The 22,233-nt window shown below is 39.3% G+C and overlaps 1 protein-coding gene across 1 annotated transcript; it reads right to left on the bottom strand.

Annotated features, from left to right (window-relative positions):
- Nucleotides 1–3,564: 3,564 nt before the first annotated feature.
- On the bottom strand, nucleotides 3,565–4,497 carry LOC132764321 (olfactory receptor 5V1-like). The gene has a single exon (XM_060758310.2). It carries the CDS (start codon nucleotides 4,495–4,497, stop codon nucleotides 3,565–3,567), a length of 933 nt encoding a protein of 310 aa, XP_060614293.2.
- Between the last annotated feature and the right edge of the window lie 17,736 nt (nucleotides 4,498–22,233).

Below are 22,233 nucleotides of genomic sequence, written 5' to 3'. Positions count from 1 at the left end.
TCCTCTTCTAACAAGAGTATTATGATGTAGAAGTGTGTCCAATATGAGAGGAAGAAAGAAGGAAGAGTGCGATAGACAAAATCAACTTTAGCAATTTGGCATCTCATGCAGAAACAAAAAAGAACTGAAAAAATCTCACCTGCACCTCAACATTCAACTGCATTTTTTTTAAAAAAAATCTCCCTCAATGCTCTTTTTTTTAAAAAAAAATGAATCTAGAACATTGGAGCTTAAATCAAACTGTGACTTTGCCTACCGTTTCTGATCCCCTCCTTTCCAACCAAAATCAACTACCATGGAAAAAGTGGAAAGTTCCATTACAGATAGTACTCATGACAACAGGTTTGGGAAAAACATCAGAGCTAATTAAGGATCAGGCAAGAAAAGCCATCCTTTTCTATCATACCATCAGAACTCCTCTAAACAGAAACATGCATCTAGTCATGCCAAATGTAACAAAATCACAATCTACTAGGTCAGTATATCACCAAATAACACGCCGCTGGACAATATTAGGGTAGCGACATGGTGTTATATCTCATGTGTAATGGTATAGTTTGTAGTACTTGTCTTCTCTTTATATGCTGCCACCAACCCAAGCCACCTTAGAATTTTTAAAGTGAGTTTCTGAGGTAAACTTTTCCCCTTCTCTGCCAACACAGCTCTTCCCTTAGCTCCCAAAATGACTGTTTGGATAAGTGACCTTTTTGTGGTATTAGGATGTTAAAGAGGCTAAAATTATCACAAAGGATTACTGATAGATTGAGGAACGATAGAAGCTTCTTAAAAGTCAAACAGAGAAAAGATTTATTTATAAAAAACAAACAGACAACTGGTTTCTTCTTTTGAGAGGCACAAACGCTTGTCTTGTTACTATAGTACAATATCTTAATGGTTGCTTAAAAAGAGTTTCTTGGCTTGGTTACAAACAGAGCTAACCTCACAGATATAGCTACTGGATACAAAAAAAAACAAACCTCACTCTACTTCAGTGAAATAGCAATGGGTTCTTGACTAACCTAACCCAGGCTGTCTTCTGAGTAATCAGCTAACTCTCCCCAGAGTCCTTACAGCTAACTTACTAAAACTAGATAGCAAATCCCTTGTGCTATCTCCCACAAGTAATCAGGATGCTGCCTGACCTTTCTTGTCAGCTATTCAGCCCTGCCCTGACACAAAACACACTCTCTCTCAGAAATACCCAGCCTCCAAACCACTTCCAGTTCCCAAATCTCCTCTCCTCTCTCTCTCTCTCTCTCTCTCTCTCTGAAGCTGAAATCTTTTCCCTCCCAAGACTTGACTCCTCCTCCTCAGCTCTAGCCAATCCCAGGAGACCTCCAACTCCTCCCATCTTCCAACTATCCTCCCTCAAGATGGCTGCTTTACTGGCAGACACTCTCAAAATGGAGGTTTGCCCTACTGTCTTCCCAGGCTTCTATTCTGGCCTATTAGGTAAGAATCATTACACCAAACATAGGAGAGAAGCATGACATTCATGTCACCCATTTGATCATTCATACCCTCCAGACCTTCCAAATAAATGCACACACTCCTAAAAAATTTTTAAAACCCACTAGTGTTCAGCCCTGTGAGATAATTGGCCAGAAATACTTTCTGACAAAGCTGGTTTATTCTACTTTCACATTTTAATGTATTTACTTATCAATCCTGTCATTTTGCACCTTCTGATCATTTCTCACTTACAGAAATTCTAAGGCTGACCTAATCATTGAGTTTTCTTAGTGAAATTTATTCACACAGGGATTTGCTGTTGCCTTCTCTGGAGGAGATGAGACCATGGCCTGCATAAGATCATTCAGTGGACTTCCATATCTGAGTAGGATTTGAACTGTGGTTTCTCAGAGTTGTAGTCCAATATTCATACCCTTACATAATGCTGCCTCTTAGAAATGTCATTGATGTGTGCCTTCTGGTCATCTCTGAATGATGGTGAACCTAAGATGACCTTATCATGACAAGATGTGGTCAGAGGGGCTTTGTCATTGCCATTCTCTAAGTCTGACAGAGTGTTCCTTGCTCACAGTGATCCTCTGGATTTCCACACCAAAGTGGTTATTCAAACCCTGGTCATCAAGGTCACAGCCCAATATTCAAACCACCACACCATGCTGGTTTTCTTTTCACTTAAAAACACATTAAACAAATATTCAGATGCTGATTGTTTGCTTTTTATGAAAGTTCCCAGACTGGTTAGAACAGAAAGTGGAAATAAGTACTGCTAAATATGAAATGCACATATTTAAAACAATGTCGGTATTAAAATCAATAAATTAACTACCTCTTGTTAGAAGAGGTAGTTTCCCCAAAGATCTCTCAAAAAGTCCAATAGGTTTATCTAACATATTTCCACTAGTTGAAAGGGCCCTGTTGTTCCTTGTGATCTTCCTCTTTACTTTTTTATTTTGTACTTTGAATCTCACATGTTTGTAGTCAGGGACATTCATCCCATGAACCACAAGAAAATCACTATGTTGGCAGCAGATTTATAATTTCACAGAATGGTTTTTGACAATGCTTTTCCCCTATTTTGCTGGTTGGGTGCCTTGCAGATAAGACCTGCCAAAATGCACAGAGACAGTAATTGGATTGCTCAGCTGTTGAACTTGAGAATTCACCCACCCTTGAACTTGAGTTCTTCCGGCAGGTGAACCTATAGCCTTAGGTTCCAAGATCTGTTCCAGAACACGATCATCTTCATCACTCTAAAAAGAGATATTTTATTACAGAATGGAAATGCATGGAGGAGAGGTTAGTAGATAGATGTTGTAAGCAATAGGTTACAAGTGATTGCTATCCATTCCCTTCTATAAACAGACAAAATACAATGCAAATAAAAGGAAAGAAAATTGATTTCAGCATCATACTCTATGAACATTTTGGTAAGTTCAGCTTTTGGGCTTTCGTGAAATGAAGATTGCGCCAGAACTTGCTGGTGGGCCATAACGGTGGACTTTAGATGCCAGAAGGCCAAGAAGCCTATCTTTCTTCCACAATAGGTCAAGAGAGTGAAGAAAATACCATCTGTCTTAGCATTTCCTCTATGAAACTCCTGCTGCCAAGTACTTAATATTTCCTGCTAGAATTCCTTTTTCTGATTGTATCCTTTTTTAATTTATTTTTTTCAATTTATTCAATAAAAAGGAAGAGAAATGAAAATTAAAGAAAAAAGGGAGGGAATTGAAGTTATTAGTAGATTAAACTGTGACAAATATTAAATATGTCATAAAAGTAGAGGGAAGGGGGTAAGGAAAAAGAGGAGACAATTATCAATAAACAAAGTTTTCTTAATGTCCTTATTGCATTAAAAAAAACCCTTTTTATTAAAGCAATTTTTAATCTGTTGCATCTTTTTGAAGCCAATGAAAGAACATTTTTGACTGTGCATACCTTTCTAACATCAAATCAAATGATATTAAACTATTCTTTTATGTAAACAATGCTGCATATTGTTAATTATTACATATTTACTTTATTTTTAAGAAAATGTAATGAAGCCACATATTCCAAGAGCAAATGGTAGAAAAACTGAACATAAGCAGTTTATTAATTTCTTTTGAGACTAAGTGCTTTGACTAAGGCTCTTTTCACTTCCTTATTCCTCAGACTGTAGATCATAGGGTTCACCATGGGAGTGATAACTCCATATAACATGGAAACAATTCTGTCCTGTTTGGGTGAATATGCTGAGGAGGGCCGGGCATAGGTAGCAATGGTAGTCCCATAGAATAGACAAACTACAGTCAAGTGGGACCCACAGGTAGAAAAGGCTTTGCCCCTTCCCTCAGCAGAGTGCATACACACGATAGCAGAAATGATATAGATGTAAGAAATCAGGGTGACAAGAAAAGCACCACCTCCTAAAATGCCAGCTACAAGAAGACGGACTAGTTCAGGGACGTATGTTGAAGAGCAAGAAAGAGCCCTAACTGGCAGGATATCACAGTAATATTGGTTGATTTTATTTGGCCCACAGAACGATAATGTAAAAGTCATTGAAGTATGAACCATGGAATTAATGATGCCTGTTAGCCAGGTTCCAGCAGTCAGCTGAGCACAACAGCGCTTACTCATAATGTTTGTGTAGTGTAAAGGGCTACATATGGCTACATAGCGGTCATAGGCCATCACTGCTAGCAAGAAAATTTCAGTACCCACCATATCAATCAGAAAGAATAATTGTAGCATGCAACCCCCAAATGATATTCTCTTGTCCTGTGACAAGAAAATGTGGAGCATTTTTGGCACAGTGACGGTTGGGCAAAGAATGTCTAGCAAAGACAAACTGCTGAGGAAGAAGTACATGGGGGTCTGGAGATGATTATCTGTCCCAATGGCCAGGAGAATAGCCCCGTTCCCTGCCAGGGTGACCAAGTAGATCAGCAGAACCATCACAAAGAGAGAAATTCGCACTTCTGGCAGGTCTGACAGCTCAGTTAGGTAAAAGTCCTTCACCAGTGTGGCATTGGCTCTCTCCATCTTGCAAACAATCCAGATCAGTAGGAATCTCTAAAACACTGTGAAAAAAATGTAGATTTGTTAATAATTCATCTTTCTATGATCATCCTTTACTTTAAAAAAAAAACAAACTAGTAACATGCTGTTCAAGACAGACATAAGCACAAGTCTTGATTTACATTCAAGGAGTATGTAAAAGAGGCAGCTGTCCATGGTGCCAGCACTGTACACATCCCTTTGCACTTTCTCAACTGCAGGATAGAAGAATTAAACTGTCAGGTGAGACCTTCCCAGAAGAACCGTTTTAACAATTTCTTTATTATGGACTCCGTTTAAATGTCTCTTGTTCCAGCAGACCACTAAGATTTAGCTCATGATTTAAAATGAGGTGGCATAATGTGAACAACATGAGATTTTGATAATGCTACAAAGCAGCTTCTGGCATTATGCATGGTGGCAAGAAATGTAACATTATAAATTTGCTCTCACCACATTCAAAAGTAGCAAGTAGTGAATCCATTTTTTGCTATCAAACAATTATTTTCATAGCTTTTGAACAGTTTGAGATGCAATATTAACTTACACAAACAATGTCTATCACTGGCAAAAGACTCATACTCTTCTAGATTGGTGGCCATTCATCTGCCTGTTGGCTTTTTCTTTCTTTTTTCTTTTCAGTTTCAACTGTAACAGTTTATAACATTTTTGAAGCCTCCAGGGATCTCTTTTGAAGACATTGTGGTCTCCTGGGGGTTCATGGACCTCAGGTTTAGAATCACTGTTTTAGAACAAACAAGGGGTAGACAAAAATCTTACCTTACTTTGAGATGGCACAGACTGGGTGGGGGAGTAAGAAGTAGAAAGGGATAACTGAATAGGTTGTGGGACAGAGTTTTTTTTCTTTTTTAGTTGTTTTTAATATCATTTTAAAATTAATACATTTTGATTAAAGAAGAATATCTATGCATATTATCTGATACAAGTTTTCGCATTATAAAATGCAATGTAATCATTGTTTATAGTACAAGTTTTTTCAAAAAGGAGATAGATCAACACAGAAGAGAACTCTATGTATAGCTGGAATTTTGCTTACTTCTTTTAGTAATGCTGCTCAGTTGACAAGCCACCCTTTGATTTTAAAATGTATAATATCTCTTTGGTAGTGAAGGGAGCTTGGGTCTGTGATTGATTGGATATTAGTGGTGGCATTTTTTTTAACGACTGGTATCCAAAGCAGCCACAGCAATAAATGACTGATGCAAGAAAACGGCAAGTTACTCAGCCAGCAAGAATGGTGAAAGCTGGCAGTTTAGGTTAGGAAAAAGGAAATCAATCTTTTAATGCATTTAACCCCTTCTGTCAAAATACAATTCCCAAAATTCCATATTGTCTGAGCAGAATGCTGTTGGTAATATATCCTCTTCAATCTTGCATCAAAGAGCAAGCATGGTCTACTGCAACTGGCTGGAAGAGGATAGGAGTGTCTGGGGAAGGGCATTAGGCTTTTGGACAGTGTGAGGGAAGAGGAGCTGTTGCCCACCCAGATCTCTAGCATAATCACTACAGATCTAGGAGATCATGAAGTCAAATACATTCCCATCACCCCATGTCATCCCCAAGCCACTAAATGGCCACAGCACCACTGTTCACACTGAGAGACCTGTATCCACATGTGCAAAAGTGGTAGCCCAACCCAACTACACAGAAAAAGTGTTAAAACTCCAAACACAAAGATGGGGGATCTCAGCATCTATCTTTTTCCCAATCTTCCAGCTTTCCTTCTTCTGTGGTGTCATCTTAAGCCTGATAGGTCCCATCACAATGGTTGAAAGTTAGTGGCCTAGCAATACTCTTTAGACCAGGGGTCCTCAAACTAAGGCCCGGGAGCCAAATAAGGCCCTCCAAGGTCATTTACCTGGCCCTCGCTCAGGGTCAACCTAAGTCTGAAACGACCTGAAAGCACACAACAACAACAACAACAACAACAACAACAACAACAATGCTATCTCATCAGCCAAAAGTAGGCCCACACTTCCCATTGAAATACTTATAACTTTATATTTGTTAAAAAATGTTCTTCATTTTAATTATTGTATTTTAAGTGTTTTGCACTACAAATAAGATATGTGTATTGTGCATAGGAATTCATTCATTATTTTCAAATTATAATGTGGCCCTCCAACAGTTTGAGGGACTTTGACCTGGCCCTCTGTTTAAAATGTTTGTGGACCCCTGCTTTAGACCCACCATTAACAACAATGAGAGATAGCAACTTGCATGAAGAAATGACAGAACAATCTTAATTTTGCATGTTAAAAGAAGCAAAACAATTGTTTTATGAAATTAGAACATTTGCCATGTTTAACTTTTTGAGATCTCTCAGAATGAGAAAGAAATTAACAAGAGCTAGTGTGCAAATAAAGCCATTCATTCCTCACTATAAATATGCTGCATCTGAGCAAAAATATCAGGAAGGCACCTATATTTCACATCTTGCTTCATGAAGCAATAAATTAATGTAGTTAATCTTGCTTCTAAAATCCACTTCATTCCAATTTCTTCCCTGTGGAAAATGAAACAAGAGAAGCTGAAATTTGCCACAAAAAAGAATTAATTTTAGAGATTACCCTAATTCTTCTGGACTTCAGGGGGAGCAGAATGTAAGAGAAGGTGGAGAGGAGGAACTGTAAAGTGAAGGAACAAGGAAAGCCTCAATGCAACAACATACAGGTTAGGGTCCCAGTGATCTGTCCAAAGAAAGCACAACAACACTGGGATCCACTACTCCTTTCTAGGACTGGTACATTAGAAACTGCCTGATGTTCTTGATGTGACAAGTTTCAGGCTCCCTCTCATTAATTATAAAACTGATCTCTTGCATTTTGTTTGCAGATAATAACTAGGCAAAGAATATATTGTCACCTAAACAAAAACCTAACTTAACTATAATATTTCTGTAGTTTTTGATATGATTATCAGAAACAAATTTTGAGTAACTATTAGATAATATCTCAAAACTTTAAAGTATTAAAATAAATATACAATTTTTACATGCAGGCATGTAAATAAGCATGTAGTTAGAATTTTTGTATGTTCCCAAAAGAGTATAATAAATAATATTTCAATTATCCTTAAAATTGTACAGATTTCCCATTTTTATGAAGCAGGAACAAGGCTAAACAACAATACTTTACCCAATATCTGCATGCCCTGAGGTGTGATATGATTGTAGATTTCTGATATTTAGCTTATTAAGTGCACATCAAAAGGTAATATGTACCTGAAGATGAGATCTTCAGGCTGTAAAGATTACTACACTAAGGCTTTTTTGAAAGAATGCTATATATGTTTAAAGCTCATTATCTTGTTAACATATTTTATGCTGCAAATAATTTCTGGGAAAGCACATACATAAATAAATGTGATGCACACACACACATAAACATACCTTTGTTCAGCAAGTGATTTATAATCAGTTGCTGAACAAACCTTCTTGGGAGTTAAATCTCTGAGGACTCTCAAAGTCAAGTAGCTGCAATGTTTGCTAAGTTGCCTGGCAGGTCAAGTATGCTACAACACTAGAGGAACTTTTCAGAAATTGTACGCTGAGCTTTGCCAGAGATTTGGGTCAAAATTATTTTGAACAATTGATACTTGTACTGTGATTCTGAAAAATACTCTCTTATGGTCTTCTACAAATCCACTTTTCCAAAATTACTCCAGATCACATAAAAATGTTCAAATACAGAAACTATTGAGCAGGCAGGTGGTAGTTATTTTTTTTAAAGAATACACAGATTGATCATATAAGATGTCAAGATTGAATCCGAAGGATCACACAGGGAATATCTTACCAAGACAGAGAAAGACATGCTAATCACAACACAAATTCAGATGTCCAACAGTATCCTCACATCACAACCTCTGAGGATGCTTGCCATAGGTGCAGGTGAAACATCAGGAGAGAATGACTCTAGAATATGGCCATATAGCCTGAAAAAACCTACAGCAACCCAGTACTTACTTACTTACTTACTGAGGTGATCCCTCATAGCCTGAGGATGATGGTCCTCCAAGTGTTGTGTATTGGTGGTGGATACCTAGGTGACTGTAGAGTCTTATCCTTGACCTGCATGTTCTTCCACAGTGAGGGCATCTGTTTCCAGGTGGAAGGTGGTCCCAGTCAGGGTTGGCTTGACATGCCTTCCTCTTAGCACGTCTCTCCCTTTCATTTTCCCTTCGTGCCTCTTTGAATTCTGCAGCACTAATTAAGGGAGGGAGGCTGAATAGAGAGAGCTGCAGAGTTGAAGATATATAGATATGAATGAAAAATACTTTGAACTTTTAAAGTTTTGGATGAAATGTGCTGAGACAAGTGACCTGGCCAAACCCCATTCACATTCCCCCTAACCCCAAGCTTCCTTGTTTTTACAAAAACTTTTCCCAACCTACAGCCAACCCAAAATTTGAATTAGGTCTATTTCCCATTCTGCTAAACATTCTGGGAGGGGGGGGGGTTGCCTTGGCAAGTGTCAAAATCAGTTCAAAAGAAACAATTTTGATTAGAATGTAGACCTAGGGCCTTTCACACCACACAGATATGGCACATTGATTCAACTTTTACTAACATGCATAGTGTTGCACTCCAGGTCAGGAAAAAGCCCTCTGACTTTAAAACACACCACACGAAGAGTGAAGAAACAAATCTTCTTTTATTGAAGCTTAGTAAATAGTCAGATGAAATAAATGCTTGTAAGAAAATAAGAAAGTTCCAAAAAGTAATAAGTTCATAAAAGGTAATAACACAAAGCAATGTTCACGCCAGATATAAAAGCAATCCAAAACAGCAGTTATCCAGACAGGAATCAACAAGATGCAAAGACAATCAAAAAGGCTAAAAACCTCCACAGGAACAAGACCCCTTGAACAGGATTTCCATGGCACATGAAATTGGTTTCCAAAAGATGCCTGATCTAACAGGTTTCCCCTTGAGGCAAACCTTATATCCCAAAACTCAGAAATTGGTTTCACTTTCCCCCACATTTACTCCTTATCAGACAAAGTCTTTCAGAGTGACATAAACAATGAGTTTGCTGTCGATCCTGGCTAATCTCCAGCCGCCTATTCTTCAGCTCCCTATCTGGCTCTGGCTGTTCATTAAAATCCCCAGGTGTCAGATTGTTTTCCAAACCCAAATCTTGAGAGCTCACTGAGAGAGGGAGTGAACCATCATTGCTAGGCCCAACATATTCTCATGAGAAATTGCCCTTTGCACTGGGGCCTCTCTGTCATCGTCTGCCTGAAAATAACTGACCAAACCATCTCCATCTTGTACCTCAGCTTCAGCACCATCATTTCTCTCATCATTTCCCAAATCAGGATCCTGAAACACAAACACAGGCTGATTCCCAACACATAGGATGATAGCATGGTGGTTGAAATAGAATCATAGTGCTATAAGTGCATACTGTGGAGGGGCTTTACTCCTCTGGAAGTTTAGGATTGCTCTCCATCCAGCAAAGTGCAGAGATAAAATACCTGGCAAGAACCACTCAATAGTATGAAACCATGACACTTAAAGTGGAATCACATCTTTTTAACTATGCAATAGGAGCCCCCAGTGGCGCAATGGGTTAAATCCTTGTGCCAGCTGGACTGAAGGCCAACAGGTCAGAGGTTCGAAACCAGGGAGAGGGCAGATAAGCTCCCTCTGTCAGCTCCAGCTCCTCATGTGGGGACATGAGAGAAGCCTCCCACAAGGATGGTAAAACATCAAAACATCCAGGCGTGCTCTGGGCAATGTTCTTGCAGGCGGCCAGTTCTCTCACGCCAGAAGCAACTTGCAGTTTCTCAAGTCACTCCTGACACTAAAAAAAATATCCTATGTAATGTGGAAGACCTGCATTCCCCTGGAAGTTTAGGATTCAAATACTGGTCTTGTTCATTTAAGCCCAACGCAGCTCGAATCCAAACTTCCTAAAAGACCAGATCATTTTCTATAAGCCAGCTCAAGTATTAAGATCTGCTGGGGTTGGCTTTCTCTCGGTCCTACCACTTTCGCAGCTGCAGTTGGTGAGGACTCAGGAGAGAACTTTCTCCATGGTCGCTCCCAAACTGTGGAACTCCCTTCCACAAGAGATCAGGGTAGCAGTGGCTTGGCAAGGTTTTATTTAGGCAGGATTTTGTTTCTTGAATTTTTAGTCATGAAACTGTACTGTGTGCATGTGTAATTAATGCATTGTTTTTAAATGTGTGATCTTTTATTTAAAATATGTATTTAATATGTTTGTATCCTTGCTTCATCAGATTATTTGGCTTCACATAAGTATACTATATTGCTAGTTTTTTGGATGCCAGGTGTATTGAAACAAGTGGAACTGTTCTTTTTTTGGGGGGGGGGGGGTAGCTTTGATGACTGATTGTATCCTGTTGATAAAAACATAAGAATTCATTCCCCTTATATGGGGCCCCCAGTGGTGCGGTGGGTTAAACCCCTGTGCTGGCAGGACTGAAGGTTCGAATCCGGGGAGAGACGGATGAGCTCCCTCTATCAGCTCCAGCTCCTCATGCAGGGACATGAGAGATGGTAAAAACATCAAAAACATCCGGGCATCCCCTGGCAGACGGCCAATTCTCTCACACCAGAAGCGACTTGCAGTTTCTCAAGTTGCTCCTGACACAACCAAAAAAATTTCTCCTTATGGCGCACCATCCTGCAAAAAAAGTACTGTTTTGTAGCCAGTTACAAGGATAAAACTAGTAGACTAAAATATTGTGATAATATAATTCAACTTAGTCTTAACTTAAGCAAACAAAAATCCAGTTATATTCAGCTGACTCTCAGTTAACTGGCAACCAAGGGGATTGGAAGATACTGGCTAAGTGTAGTTTCTGATTGCTTGAGAGTTACTATTGAAAACAGGCTTAACTACTATTATACTCCATACTATACCATAAACTTTGTATTCACTTGATATTAATATTAAAAGCAAATAAAGACAAATACAAACCTAACTTAACGTAACACAATTTTACTGTAATTCAAAAGCACCTTTTAAATTTAACATATGTGCTTTGATTTTTTTTCTGGTTGCTTGAGTTAACTGAGGGGCTACTGTATTATTATTGCACAGATGCACCATCTTACCATTGATCTCGGGAAGCAATTAAAGGACTGAAGTTGGAAAAATAATAATGTATCCTTTCCTCATAAAATTTAGCCACATTTAAGATCACCCACCTGCTAGCAGCACTTTTGACTTTTTTGAGGGATGTTTGTTTACTTTCTGGATAACTCATTATTCTAGGATTATCCACATTTCCTTTTCAGAAAGAGACATAAGTAGCATATGTATAGCAGCTGTTCAACAAATTGCTTTAATCGGGAAGCAAAATATGTAGGGCATCAACATGATCTGCTTGGTTTCAGAAGGTTTTTGATTTGATATATGTCTCATATACTGCTGATCTTACAAGCTAGCCATGTAACTATAACAAATGGCTCAATTGTGCCTCCAGATAACAAGATACAAATGAGTACAGGGTGCTTTTACCTGTAGGAGCTGTGTAAATCAGAAAAAGTATGACAGGTACAGATTCTCATCGGAATATGTGAATAATAACCTCCTGAAATGTCCTCTCCTATAAAAACAGAAACTCTGATTTCTGACCATGCAGGCATTTCAAATCTTTAAAGTTTCAAGTTATGAAATTTCATATTGTAAAGTGGGAACTTTACAAGTAAAGTTACATGACCATCATCATCCTTCTCAGTTGAATATAAGTGGTTACATGCCTACTGGTCTCTACACTAAACTCTGTCACTCACCAAAATAAAGTACGGGCTTCATTTCCTTATGCAAGGCAGGCAAAATCTTTGATTATGCAGAAGTATATTTGTTCATAAATTTATAAAACACACACACACACATACTCCAAGGACCAGCAGTTTCCAAGACTGTGGAAAGTTGAACATAACAGCTGTAAGATTTCTGTTTGCAGGGAGAGAAACCAGCCTTCTTGAGTCCTTAATTACTTATAGCAAAAATAGAAATCCAATGGCTTTCCAGATTTTTTTGGACAGCAACGCCCAGAATTCCGCTCCATTGGCCATGCTGGCTAGGACTTCTGGAAGTTGCAATCCAACATCTAAATGTCCACATTTTGTCCCCTTCCGTTGTAAAAAAGAGACTCCCAAACATCCCACTTGCTTTATGAGATAGGCAAATATTTTCCATTATTTTTTCCTAATCCTATGAAAGTGCCTGGATCTAGACACTATACTCCTACAGTTCTTTAGGGGGATGATGAGACCTGAAGATGCCGCCAAGTTCATCAGACTAAGTGAGAAGCTGAGGAGAAAACTTCTCACCAGCTCCCACTGACTATGCTTCCCAAAAAGTTGAATGGTACTATGTTTACTAATCTGCTCTGCTTCATATACTTGTGCTGTTATAGTATATTGTTACTTCATGCTTGACATATATTTTGCAGCATATTGTTTATCAATAGTTGTACTGCTATGCACCTTGAACTATGGTATAGACTGCTAATGGGAATTTGAGTATATTCTAGGAGCTGCTAGCTGAAGCTAATTGCCAGTAGAGGCTAATACAGCAAATCTCATTAACTAGACATCTACAGATAACAAGACAGGATGAGTTGTAGATTTATTCTGAGAACAGCTCAAGGTCTTTCTCATCTGAAAAGTGGAAATGTAGAAATGAGACAATGTTTTAATTGCCTGACCAAGGAGAAAAAAGACCACAAAGAATGTAGCAGGCAGGGCTTTTGGACAAAAAAAATGTGTGAAATGTTCGAATATACCACTTATAAATCTTATTTTGTAACTCCTCAGAAGCTGTCAGATCCAACAATAATTTGGTGTGGTAGTCTGTACCTGTACTTTTTAATAAAGCTTTTCTGCCTCAAGTGTACTTTTTTTCTGAGACAGCAAAAGCCTGCAGCTGACACTGATGCGTTCAAGGAAGTGATACCAAGAGACAGATACAGAAAGAGCCTTGCAGTGCTGTGAGCAGTACAGCACCATTGTTGCTTCACTTTAAAAACAGGAAGAACTCAGAAAACAATTCAGAGAACCCTCTGCTCTCTTGAAAAATTAATCATGGTAATCAGAAACATTTCCCTGGAATAGAAATGTGGTAAATAAATTCCAGATGATTTTTCCCCACCACTGATTTACAAAGAAAGGCATTTTCAGGCTAGAGTTAGTATTATTTATTGTCCATATTTATGTATATATCTAATGTTTGTTTGTTTATATGTTTCATTTATGTCCCATTTTTCTTTCAACAAGTTAAAGTAGATTATATCTCTTACAATAGCTAGACCGGTGCAATTATTTGAATGTTGGGCCAAAACCCCACAGTTTGAATCCCTTCTCACTCATGGAAACCCACTGGGCAGACTTGGGCTTGTCATACTCTCTCAGCCTCAGAGGAAGACAACGACAATGGCAACCCACCTCTAAAAAGATATTGTCAAGAAAACTACAGCTTGGAGTTGAAGGCATAAGATGACAATACAAAGTTTCTAGTTTCAAAGGCAGCAGAAAACAAACGAGCTCCCTCTTCCTTATGACACCCTTTCACATCTTTATACATGGCTATCATGTCTTCTCTCAGTCTTCTCTTCTGTAAGCTATTGAACATTTGCTACCTCATCACATGGCTGCCAAAAAAAAGGTGGACATTGCTTCACCACAGGGCATGGGGAAGCTAACGTTCTATGTCCCAAATCGCCTGGCTCCTCCAGCTATTGATTCCATGGGAGAAGAGCAGTGCACACATAGAGCACGCGGTCCCCGTCCCCCCGCCCCCATTAAAATAAATGGCAACATGTGAAGCTTCCAGTGATGCTATGGCAGCACAGCTTCTGGGCTATTTAACCCTTGTGAGCCCATCTTTGATCAGTCACACTCCTGTCCCAGCTCGGGGGCTCCATTAGCTGTTTAACAGCCTATTTTTACCATTGGCTGTGAGAACTGATGGAACAAATCAGCAAAAGGGCTAGAATGTTTCTCTGCTATACATCATGTGCTGCCTCATTTACCACCAGTAAAACATATAGCAGTAGTGTGTGTGAGTGTTATGTCCCAAATGAAGTCTTGGGAAGACATATAACCAACAATGATATAACTGATCTGACCCACATCTAGGTTGTGGTCAGCCACTCAAAACAGGCAGCAGGAGTGTTTATTCGATGTAACAAGTCAGGAAGGTTGCAATGATATAATAACAAACCAATTTGTGATGCAGCATTTAACCCACCCACTGTGTCTCCTGTCTTCAATCCTGGCTATAAGTAGGGCAAGGATTTTAGTTGCTCAATGTCAAATTCAGGAGTTACTGTTTGCAATTTACATATGTTGTTGTGGAGATATTGGAAATATAGATATTTATACATATATTGTATGTACATTTGAAGCACTGAAATGTAGAAAAATCAGGTTCTATCTGTATTAGGAAGCCAAGCTGACAGGACAAAGAGATTGTTTTAATTGCTGTTTGTATATGTTTTATCTTATTGTTTGTGTTGGCATCGAATTGTGCCTTTTGTAAGCCGCCCTGAGTCCCCCCTCGGAGGTTGAGAAGGGCGGGGTAGAAGTACGTGAATAAATAAATAAATAAATACTGAAGGATCTGTGTCCAAGGCACAGACAGGAGGGAAGGATAAGAAGCATCCTAACACCAACAGATAGAGGCAACAAGTAAGGAGCCTTTCTCCTTCCCTCCTGAGAGGTCAAAAGTAGGCCCCTTGATGGATTTGTGTAAGCTGAATCCTAGTATCTTGCTGTAAGCTGCTCTTTAGAAAAAATATGGAGACATGCCTCTTGCATGTAGAAAGATAGAATTTGACATTTCTATGATGCTTAAGGTGATGTAGTGATGATTTTAAATATGTAGAAGCATGTTTCTTTGTTTGCCTACATTTGAAGATGTATAGAAGAGAAAGTCAAGGCCTTTATCCTCACTCTGGTTTGCTTTTGGAGGAGTTTCCACACCAGGGTCTCAGCTGAAAATAAAACGTACTTTTCTGCCTCCCAAAAAAGGATCACTCTTGGTGTTATCTCTCCTATCAGCCGCAACACTATGAAAATAAAGCTGCTGGAAGTAATGTGATTTTATCTTGTTGCTGTTCAATAAACACATAAACTTCATGTCTGACTTTTACTCAGCAGTCTAAGTTGCCAATTTTCTATCCAGCTTTCGCCCTGTATTTTTAACAGCAACTTGCTGTGCTTCAAACATAAAAAGAAGACTCTGTTGATTCACAGGCCATCAAAAGCTTCACCTACAGGTTCTTATATCCTAAAGGCACAACAGCAGGCTATCTTAGCAATTCTGCTCTGTATTTGATTGCTACAGAGAAAAACAGGAAACAAGGGCAGTTCCATCAGCACTACAGAGTATCTCCTTTTCGCTCAGAAATCAGGTAACACAACAGCTGTTCTACTAGACTACAACACATGGAAAGAGAGGAAGCCCCACTAGCTCAGCAAGCCTTCAGTTCCCTTTGGCTACTGTCTTTACTATAAGAACTGTCTAACAGTGTGAACTGGTAAACAGGTTTGCTTTCCTCTTTTTTCATTGTCATCCTTTTTAATGTTTTATTTTTATTTTGCTTTTGTGTCATGTAATTTAGGTTATAAACCTGAGTAATGGGACCGGGACAGTGTTTTTCATGCTGTCGATCTTAACACAAGCTGTTTGGGTAAAGAAGTGAAATAATGTAGTCTTTTGGACTATAGATGTCAAAGGAAGTTAAGAAATGCATTCAATAAACAAGCAAACAATGAATAAATAGACTCTATTTTTCCAGGGGGCCCTGAAGCCAGAAACTACCTCACAGCAGCTGTGTGTTCCTCACCTCCCATTCACCAAGGATCTATTGCCAGTCAGGGATGCATATTAGTATACAAGGGAGCCTGGCAACATGTGGCTCCATTATTCACCCTGCATATAATTCCACTGAAAGTTTGTCAAAAGTGAAGAAAATTAAAATGCAATGCACACATACCTGAAACACTGCACTTAGAGATGCTTAAGAACAAGCATATTTTGTTCACACCACTGACGGTGGGATAAAATGCCCTGTTGCCACCACCACCCCTTGCTACCTCCTTGCTCCCAGGCTCTCTCATGGCCATTACCCAACTAGGACGCATCTGCACTGTAGATTTAATGTAGTATGACACCACTTTAATTACCCTGGTGTAATGCTATGGGATTGTGGGGAGCTGTAGTTTGATGAGAAACCAGCACTCTATGGCAGAGAAGGCTAAAGGCCTTGCAAAACTGTAATTCCCATTATTCAACAGCAGTGAACCAAGATAGTAAAAGTAGTGACAAACGGGATTAGTTCTAAAGCAGGCATGGGCAAACATGGGCCTTCCAGGTGTTTGAACTTCAACTCCCACAATTTTGAACAGCCATTAGGCTGTTTAAGAATTGTGGGAGTTGAAGTCCAAAACACCTGGAGGGCTCAAATTTGCCCATGCCTGTTCTAAAGTGTAGATGCACCCACAGCCGCTCACTTTAGGAACCCCATCAGAGTGAGCTATTGGGCACAAGAGCTATCCAGGCTCAAAGGATTTCCTCTCCTTAACTTCTTCCTCAGATTTATGCATTGTGAGAGAGGTAGTCATGGAGACTGCCAGTAGTCTGCCTTTCTAGCAACTCACTTTTTGACAACCCATTTGTTCCACCATTTTGAATCATAGTGGACCCTTGGTATCCATTAGGCTTTGATTATAAGACCCCCTAAGGACACCAAAATCTTTAGATGCTCAAAGCCCATTATATGCAATGGCATAGTGAAATGGTGTCCCTTATATAAAAGAGTCAAAAATCAGATTTTTTGGGGAAGGGGAATTTTTAAAAAATAATTCAATGCCATACATTGTTAAATGCTGTGTGTGTGCATAATCTTGTCTATTCCCAGAATATTTGTAATCCAGTGCCCGCTGTCAGAAATATGTAATCAATATTTTTCTCTGCCCTGTTCATGGCCCCATTCTTTATGACTATTAACCAAATCTACCACCATCAAATACTTTCATGAACAAGGGAGAAAGAATATTGAAATATGAAGAAGAAATCCCATTTATTGGTCTCACTGTCACAGGTAAAATGGACCATTCCTGGAAAAATGTTTACATCACTGTGGGTATCCCAGACAACAGCAGCTGTGATGGCGAACTGCTTTAATCAGCTGAAGAGGGCCTTGAACTATGGTAACTTTGCCTTAGGTTTGATTGTTGCATGCCCTTAACACTTTCATCTGGTTAATACACCATTGCTTTGGTGTGCCTCTTATTCTGTTTCACCATGACAGACCTTGATCCTTAGCTGGCCTGGGAACTGAGTGGATGCAGGCCCTGCTATGCTATGTTATTCTTATAACTGAATATCATACTGATTCATCCTGGATGTTTGGTATGCAGATCATATGCTCTGTTGCTGAAATATGGTTCTAAAAATTTATGGCTCTAAATAAGCATGCAGTGAGGATTTCTTCCTGTGATATTGCCTTAAATTGCATCTTGAGGCTAAAGTGTGCAGCATCTCCAAATTATTATTTCCTCTTTAATATTTATGTCCTTTTTGCTGTTTAGGGTTCAGACTAAAGGAAAATATACGACTTCTGAAAGTTAGAGAATTCAAATTAGCATTCTGGATTTCTGTATGCTTTTGTTCTCATTGCAACTGGGGTCCCTTCATACAGCCATATAACCCAAAATATCAAGGCAGAAAATCCCACAATATCTGCTCTGAAATGGGTTATCTGAGTCCACACTGCCATATATCTCAGTTCAAAGCAGAAAATGTGGGATTTTATTAAGCTGTGTGGAAGGAGCTTTGCAGTAAGGAAGAGAATCATGTGCTTTTTTATAGCTGCCGCTAAAGTTCAATCTCTTCTACAAGCTTTATCTAAGGGTCTCCATTGGACACTTCTGGATTTAGAGTATGGTTTTTTTTCTTGGATCATCACAGTGATGTCCAGTCTGAAATTAATCAGAACTTGGTAAAGTTACTTTTTCTTAACCCAAAGGTCCCTGCCAGTATGCCTAGGAATTCTCTGGGGAGAGCCTTCTCTGTCGCTGCAACTGAGTTGTGGAACTCCTTTTGGTGGTAAGTCCAGTTGGCTCTCTTTCTTCCAGCAGGTGAAAATATTTTGATTTAGACAGGCCTTTGATATTTTTTTATTATGGTCTGTATTCTGACAACATCTGGCTGGCTACACCATTCCCATCCCTGAGCTACTCCCCTTGGCCCTATAGGGGAAGTGAGATGGTTCACATATTTTCTGGAATGTGCTCTCTGTATTGAAAGATGGGGGGCAACTATAATGTACAGGATGTTCTAGGACACATATAAAATTCATCCCCCTAGCCCAATGGTTCTCAACCTGTGGGTCCCCAGATGTTTTGGCCTTCAACTCCCAGAAATCCTAAGAGCTGATAAACTGGCTGGGATTTATGGGAGTTGTAGGCCAAAATACCTGGGGACCCACAGGTTAAGAGCTACTGCTCAAGACATTCTTGGATTGCAACTCTCAGTAACTCTAGTCGCCATAGCTAATGATGAAGGACCATGGCAGCTGTAATCCAACTACATCTGTAAGGCTATGTTTTGTTTACTCGTGATTCAAACAATCTTCCTCAACCTTTTTCCTGGGGAGGAGGAGTGTTGCACAAATCCTGCATGTATACCAACTGTACCACATACAACACTCAGGACATGCAAACATTCACATTCCTTTAAAATTTGCCTAAAGGATACATTATAGTAAGGATGACAACTGACTAAACTACACAATACATCAAAACCATATATTGAGGCTCTCAGATTTGTGTATAAAACCATGGTCCAAGCTGCACAGGTTTAAACGTTTTAACACACACACAACCTCTAGAGAGGTAGTTAACAAGAAAAAAACTTAAGCTTGCATCAATTGCTGGATGACTAAGCTGCAAAATTGAGGCTTTCATACTTCTGCCACATCATGAGAAGGCATGACTCACTAGAAAAGATGATAATGTTTGGAATGGTGAGAGCAATAAGAAGGCTACATCACAAATGAATAGACAAAATTCAAGAATGTCCTGACTCTGAGGGCCCTTACACACAGCTGAATAAAATCCTACATTGTCTGGTCTGAATTGGAATATATGGCAGTGTGGACTCTGATAACCCAATTCAAAACAGATATTGTGGAATTTTCTGCCTTGATATTCTAACTTATATGGCTGTGTAGAAGGGCCCTGAGTCTGGAAGACCTGAGCACAGCAGGACTGTTGAGGATAGTGTGTCATGGAGGCACCTCATTCACAGGGTTGCCATGAGTACAAGATCGGCTTGAAATCAGTTAACAGAAAAGAATGCATTTCTCCACAATACTTTTACTTTATTTGAACAACTCATAGTATTGGGGAGGATTATTGTGTGGGGAGAAATCACAGTCAGGGTTGTTTCTGTTTGGGTATTTTTGCACAGAAAATATGCTTTTTGAACAGATGTTTGAATACTGGGAGGAAGTCTCACAAAAATTTCCCTGCCTGTCGTAAAACTTTTTTGCCATCTGGAGCTGAATAGCTGAAAGTATTTTCCCATCCCTTCTAAACACAGAGGTTAGGGCTCAATTGAAGCATTATGGTAGCAGAGAAATCACTGGGTGAGCAAAACGACGAACAATGGTTAAAACAACAGAAATTACATGACACAAAAGCAAAAAATAATATAGTTGCACTTTCTCAATGGTTCTCTAAAGCTGCTCCCAGTTGCCACTCACTATTCCACATACAAACCTCTGTCTCTCTTTCTCTGTCATTCTTTGGATATGGGGAATGGGAAGCTATTTGATCACTGCCCAAGGGATAATCTGAAAATGATGGCACCCGTTGAGCAATCAGTGCACTCCAATGGGTTCCAACATATATACACCGAAACATATTCATGCTATCCTAGAAGTATACATTGACCTAAATATTTGTGTCAACTACCAATGAATGTATGATATCTGTATTCTATTTACAATTTTAAAAATTCAAATGTATATCCACACACAAATTGTGGTATTGTTTTTGCACACTTTCCCGTTGACTCCAACTTATGTTGACCCTATCATAGGGTAATCATGGTAAAATGTATTGAGAGAAATGTTTCCATTGCCTGTCTCTGAATATGTTCCATCTGATATTCCCTGGTGATCTCCCTTCCAAGTACTGTAGTAACCCAAATGATGTGTTAAGCTTCCAAGATCAGACCAGATCTGGTGCCCACACAAATTGGTAACTGCAAATGTTGTGTACATACCTCCCCTGGCTTTTTATTGCAATTTCTATTTAGCGGCGATGTTATATGACCAATCTACTTACTTACAAAGACAGAACCATGTTGCAGATATTGGTGAGGATATCTTAAGAAAAAGGGAAGAAAGAAATTATCAAGGCCAGCATTTAAGAATGATGATATCTAGAGTAACAACTCCACTCTTTCCATTATGTTAAGATTTTGTGTCCAAATTATCATTGATTTCACAGAACCAACAGTTACCTTTCTCTCATCTCAAGTAAAGGCTTCGAAGCTGGGCTGAATTTTAATGAGGCACTGAGGAGCCAATTTGCCAGAACTTTCATGCTTCCTGCATAAGTTCCACAAGAAGAAGGTTGCCAAGCACTAACTTTTTAATCGTGCCCATGTGGGCTTATTAGTCTAGCTGGGAATTGACACTGTTACCGAAGATATGAGGCAACTAAGATGAACTGATCACCTCAGACCCAGAGGTGGAAGCACCCAAAGGAACAAACACTTGGGATTCTCAGGACTGTTTGGTTGGGAGCGTTGGGACCATTAAGCTTGAAGCAGTGCATTCACAGTCTCTGCCATACATTTCTGTATTCTGGAAATTCCCTAGGAGAGATTAACAAGGAGAAGAAAATTAATTGCATGGTCCCCAGCTGCAAAACTACATGGAACGTTAATTTTGCCGCCCTGAACTTTCTCTCGCTAAGCCCAATAGATTGACTCCAAGAAGTACCATTCATGTTAGCCAGTGTCTTCCCAGTTTGTAGCCATCACTTCTCTGGTCTCCTGCTGACCACAAAAGGATTTTTTTAAAATAAAAGCTGCTTTTGGAAGTAGATATAAGGATGCTAAAGGATGATGTATTTATGGCAATACAGCATTAAAGGGCATTACTCCACTGTGCTTACATCAAGGAGATAAAATATATGCCTCCCCAAAATGATGTTGAATTGTAGTTCCCCTTATCCCTCTTTATTGATTATGATATCTAGGGCTAATGGGAGTTATACATCAATATTCGAAAGGGCATACAGAGGTTTGCCACTAACATTTCAATCATGTCCTCCCTGGATTAAAAAACAAAGTCTTCTCCAGTGATAAACAATTCCAAGGAAATATGGTGCGCATTTCCTGTCCACCATAAGCATGTGTTGTGATGTGCACAGCTATGTCCAAAGCAGTATGGAAAAACAGACATACACATTGTTAGCTGTATGGATGCTGCCATGTGACTATTCACTATAGCAGGTCTGGCCTTATCATTAGGGAGAGCGATGTGACTACGGACTCATCATATTGAGATAAGAGCCCCCAGTAGTGTAATGGGTTAACAGGACTGCTTGTTTTAGGTCTGGATTAAGAGACCAAAAGGTTTTGCCACCTTATGGATCAAGATGCCAACAGGTACCACTATTGCCATTTTTCTTTC

This window comes from Anolis sagrei, chromosome 1 (assembly GCF_037176765.1).
Source record: "Anolis sagrei isolate rAnoSag1 chromosome 1, rAnoSag1.mat, whole genome shotgun sequence".
Lineage (NCBI taxonomy): Eukaryota > Metazoa > Chordata > Lepidosauria > Squamata > Dactyloidae > Anolis > Anolis sagrei.
Note: the sequence above shows the minus strand (reverse complement) of the source record. Positions and strands in the feature narration are given on the sequence as shown.